Source organism: Pyxicephalus adspersus, chromosome 6, assembly GCF_032062135.1.
Source record: "Pyxicephalus adspersus chromosome 6, UCB_Pads_2.0, whole genome shotgun sequence".
Lineage (NCBI taxonomy): Eukaryota > Metazoa > Chordata > Amphibia > Anura > Pyxicephalidae > Pyxicephalus > Pyxicephalus adspersus.
In genome coordinates, this window is record NC_092863.1 from 107,942,473 (window position 1) to 107,947,520 (window position 5,048).

The following is a 5,048-nucleotide window of genomic DNA, read 5'->3' on the forward strand; positions in this document are numbered from 1 at the left end:
GACGATCCTACGGACAGGATCCCTTCCCGGGATATATACAGATCAGGACAGCACATCGATCCTACGGACCAGATCCCTTCCTGGGATATATATGCATCCGGACACCACTGACAATCATAGGAGACAGGTATGAAAAGGAAGGACACAACAATTGTGAGCCATGGCTAGAAGAGCCATCCAGCTGTCATGGGGGGGCTTTTATGGTTTACCAGAGATCTGAGGTACCTGGTGAAGATCCTGGATGTTACATAGCAATATCTAATGGGTTTCTGACTGAAGACAATGTTCTTACCTCCTCATTCTCAGCAGTCATTGCAGCAGGTTTGGCTTCGTGTGCCAGCTGACCATAGTCATTTGTAAGTTGGTTCGCCAAAGTGCCCAGTTCATCAGGGTTGGTGGTGGATTTGGTGACCTGAAAGGAAACAAAAACTTTAAACTGGCTGAACAATAGATTAATATATCTAGGAGATAAAGCGGGCAATTCTCTGTACAATAATATCACAAAATTTAGTAGGATATTGGAATATGTCTGACTACTAGATAATGCAGCACCAGGTCAGCCGTCACCACCGGTCACTTACCATCTCCTGTACTGTCACTGCTATAGCTTTGGCCGTCTTCACCATGGTTGTCTGATAGTCCACAAATGACCCCTCAGGCTCACCTATGGGCTGTTCATCCAGCTATCGGAAGAGAAGGAGGTTAGAGGGATTCATTTGGAAAACAATTACAATCATGAAATAAGAGTTTGGTTCTCACCTTGTTAATAGCTTGAGTGATGGAGTCAACCATTCCTCCGACAGCTCCGGCTGCACTGGCAGCTTCATTCAGCGTTGCCATTAGATCATCTACAGCTTCATGCATCATCTGAGCGGCTTCATCCAAAGCTTCCTGTGTGTGTCCGGCCACCTAGGATAGAGAGCATGTTGAGTTGGGCGAGGTAAGTTTGTGAGATGTTCCACCATTCTCTGTCCTGTACTATAAGCCATAATATGCTCACCATCTGCATCTCATAAATAGGTCTCCCTCTCCATCATTGGTGTTCTGCGGTACTACAAGCTTTAGTAGCTGCTCTTTTCCTATGCACACTTCCCATCTACTTACATTGACTGCCTGACTCCTTACAGGCTTACCTTGGGGTTTCCACCGGCCTCCTTTGCTGTATAAAGCATCTGCAGAGCTGACTCTGCCAGTGTCTTTGTCTGGTCCAGAAGGTTCATCTGCTGCTGGTGGTTGATGGTCTTGGAGGCAGCACCGACAGTGGCATTGGTAAGAGGCTCGAAGTACTGTGCCATTTGAGAGACCTGTGCGGAGAGGTAATTGGATGAGGCAGATTATTAGCAATTTATCATTTACATTGTTTTTTGCCATAGGTATCACAGTCTTACCTTGTGCCCAAGCTGTGAAGAATCTGCTCGTGCTGCAGCCACCAGTGGTTCTATCAGGTTGCTGATCTCTTGAACGGACGTCTGCATCTGAGTGTGCAAAGCCTATAGACCAAAAGGGAAAATCCTCTGTTTAAGGTAAGTTCTGGGCATTCTTCAGTGACCAGGATAACTTGAATTCAGGGTTCCTGTCTTTACACTGCATCCATATAACCACCCAAACGCCCCCAGAATTATTGATAAATAACACTGCATGCAGCACATCTTGGATAACTCTCCCGCTCTGTAAACAAGCTGCCCCAAGACACTGTAAAGGTGAAGTTTAAGCTTCATGTGTTGGATATTTATATTCTTATCATTTCTTATTTATATTCCTCTTACCTCCTGTGAAATGCCCTCCCGTGGCACCAACTGCTGGCTGATGGCTTCTAGCGAGGCCTGATCCAGTTCTCTCACTGCCTGGTTTAGAAGCTCAATAGCCTGGTCACACTCCCTCTGTCCTGGAGCCTTATCCCTGAGGAAAGATCTCATGTCATTTATTACAGATTGATTTCCTACATTTGTTTGATGAGAAGTATAAGTATGTATTATGTATAGGTAACTGCAGGATGAGAAGGATCGGGACAACCCTCTGAAGTGAAATGTATTAGGGCTTCATATTTAATGGATAGGAGCTCTTCCATTTCCCCATGTACACCTCATTATTCCTCTCATTGTTGGGTACACCCCCAAAGATTCACCCTCACCTCATATTTGTGATGAGTTTCTTGATAGAGTCAGAGACAGTCCTGGAATGACCAGCCAAGACAGACCATTGTGGGGGATCTTTGGGATTGGCAGCCAGAGAACGAGCAGTCTGGATGAGCCCAGAGGAACTTTCTAGCATGGTCTGTGCTGAGCTGATGATTGGCTCCATGGCACGGAGACCCTGAAAAAGTCAACCAATGAGAATAGAGAACAAGAAGAAAGTCAATTAAACAATCCAGTCTTTGTTATCCTCACCTCTGGGGAGATCTGAGCCCGAACACTGGCAAACTCCGGATTGGAGGCAAATGCAGTAAGGTTCTCCACAGCTTGGATAAGTGGAACGGTGGCTTCGCGACACTTTGCCCGATTCTCGTCATTAAATGCCCCATCCAGAGCCTGAATCAAGCAGAGGATATTTCATGAAAATGTAATGTCTTTCTCCCACCGTATCACCAAAATGTGACTGGAGATCAGTGTGGTCATCTTTACCTTGATGGTTTTCACCAAGTTTGCAGTGCTGTTTGCCACTTCCTTGGCAGACTGGACAAACTGCCTCTTGGCCACTGGATTGGAGGTGTGAGTGGATGCCAGGCGACAAGCATTACACAGAGCCGATGTGTGTTTGGCCACAATGGTGGCAGCTGACAGCACCTATAGATCAATGTAAAGGGTGAATACACAGAATACAAGATGGGGATAATGCCAGATCACTAGATCGAGGTCTGCCCGGGGTGAGCTCATCATAATGCTTTACTACATACACACAACAGTTATTGGGTTCCCTGGATTTGTTCCAGAATAAGTACAGCACCAACAAACATACTGCACATCATTTCCTACACTTAACCATTTACCACTAGCAAAGAAGTCATTATTACAGATGAGGTGACCTACCTGTACCTCTATCACCTTGGCATTACCTGTCATTTCCTCTATCACCTCACTTGTGTCCTAGGGATATCATTATTCCCACTATATCATACACCTCCCGGCATCGTGTCCTAGGGATGTCATTACTCCCCACTATATCATCCACCTCCCGGCATTGTGTCCTAGGGATGTCATTACTCCCCACTATATCATCCACCTCCCGGCATTGTATCCTAGGGATGTCATTACTCCCCACTATATCATCCACCTCCCGGCATCGTGTCCTAGGGATGTCATTACTCCGCACTATATCATCCACCTCCCAGCATTGTATCCTAGGGATGTCTCCATCATTAAACATACCCCTCCGATATTGTGCCCTAGGGGTTCCACTATCACCAGGTTTAAATTTCATCCCTACCAAATTGTGTTTTAGGGATCTCACCATCAAGTGCCATATCCACTGTATTGCCCCAAGGAGTTCACCATCAGCCAAAATATCTACTTTGCCTTCACCACTGTGTACAAAGGATGTTACCATTACCAGGCATATCTTCTACCCCTCCACCTCTGTCTCAGGGATAATATCACCACTTACCATATCAACAACCACTCAACCTTTAGGTCCCATGGATGTTATAATCAACTGTTATATATTTTACCCTTCCCCCACTGTGTCCCGGGAACGCCACCATCATACACCATATCATCCACCCCTATACTATTCAGTATGTTACCTGTGACTGGGTGCAGGCTGGATCACCCAGGTTCTGGCAGGCCATTTGGATAGCTTGGTTGGCTCTGGCAAACTGCGTGGGGTCCACCAAACCTTGCTGGGCAGAACGGCTACTGGGGTCTGACACACCAACAAGGTAAGCAGCCTGCCGAGGGAGGAAAGCAGACATTAATTGGCAGCTCGGAAGCCTTTTCCTGGAGCTCAGCCCAGCCCGTGTGATAAGATACCTGAGCTGCAGCCTCAGTGAGACCACACAAAGCCTTGGATGCCGTGCTAACAGCCTCACCAAACTCTGGCAAATTGCTGGTCTTCGCATGCTGAGATATTCCAGCCATTGATTCACCAAGAACCTAAAAGAAAAACCACGTCATTACAGAGAGAGAACATGACATGTTTTGTAGGTGTATGTGGTGTGTGTGGTGACGTGCTGCAGAGCTACAAGTTACATGTGTTGTACACACAGGTAATGTATGTGGCGTGTGCTGTGTAAATACAGTGTGTTGTGTAGCTAGAGGTGACGTGTGTTGTGTAGATACAGGCGACGTGTGGGGTGTGCAGTGTAGATACAGGTCACCTGTGGTGTGTGTTGTGTCGATACAGGTGATGTGTGGCGTGTAGATACAGGTGACGTGTTGTGTGTGTACATGTAACGAGTGTTGTGTGTATTGGGTTTATAGAGGGAGAGGTTGGCTATACTTAGCCATTTCCTCATTCTAGAACCCAACCAAACTCATAATATAATGGCGGAAGAGGTTGGGATATATTATGTCTCTATTCTAGAACCCAGCTAGACTCAGATAGAGGGAGAGGCCAGAACAAATTAAGCTATGACATCTCTCTAGAATTCAGTGAGACGCACATAATAAGGAGGAAGCCGGGCTATACTAAGTTATGTCCCCTGAACCCAGGGAGAGGCCACGCTAAATTATTATATTAAGCAAAGTGTTTATTCTAGAACCCAGTGAAACACACAGACTGCACACAGTTAGGGACACAAGCCGGACCTTGGAGTTTTCCATGACGCTGTCAAGGCAATGGAAGTATGATTGGTCATTCACTGGCTCTGTCGGGTTCTGGAGCAGTTCACGCACGGTCTGTAATCACAGAAGATAGTTCTGATAAAAGCCTTTTGTGTCACACAGATATAATAAGACATACACTGGAAATATTCAGAGATTCTTACAGGGGAAATGTCTTGAGTTCTCTAAAATATATGGATAATGCGGGGGCTGAGCGACTGCCCATAACAATACAATATCAAGTAGTCACCAGGCTCCAATATATTTTTTATTATACATTTACCTATACAT

The 5,048-nt window shown here is 45.9% G+C and overlaps 1 protein-coding gene across 2 annotated transcripts in view; it reads right to left on the reverse strand.

Annotated features, from left to right (window-relative positions):
- Positions 1 to 5,048, reverse strand: part of TLN1 (talin 1) — a gene marked incomplete in the record, with an annotated part of 33,219 nt that overhangs the window by 7,225 nt on the left and 20,946 nt on the right. For both annotated transcript variants that reach the window (XM_072413635.1, XM_072413634.1), the window contains 12 exon segments: positions 293 to 412; positions 582 to 683; positions 760 to 909; positions 1,134 to 1,304; positions 1,389 to 1,490; positions 1,767 to 1,899; positions 2,132 to 2,313; positions 2,388 to 2,528; positions 2,622 to 2,783; positions 3,740 to 3,883; positions 3,966 to 4,088; positions 4,743 to 4,832. In XM_072413635.1, coding sequence (XP_072269736.1) covers positions 293 to 412; positions 582 to 683; positions 760 to 909; positions 1,134 to 1,304; positions 1,389 to 1,490; positions 1,767 to 1,899; positions 2,132 to 2,313; positions 2,388 to 2,528; positions 2,622 to 2,783; positions 3,740 to 3,883; positions 3,966 to 4,088; positions 4,743 to 4,832 — 1,620 coding nt within the window.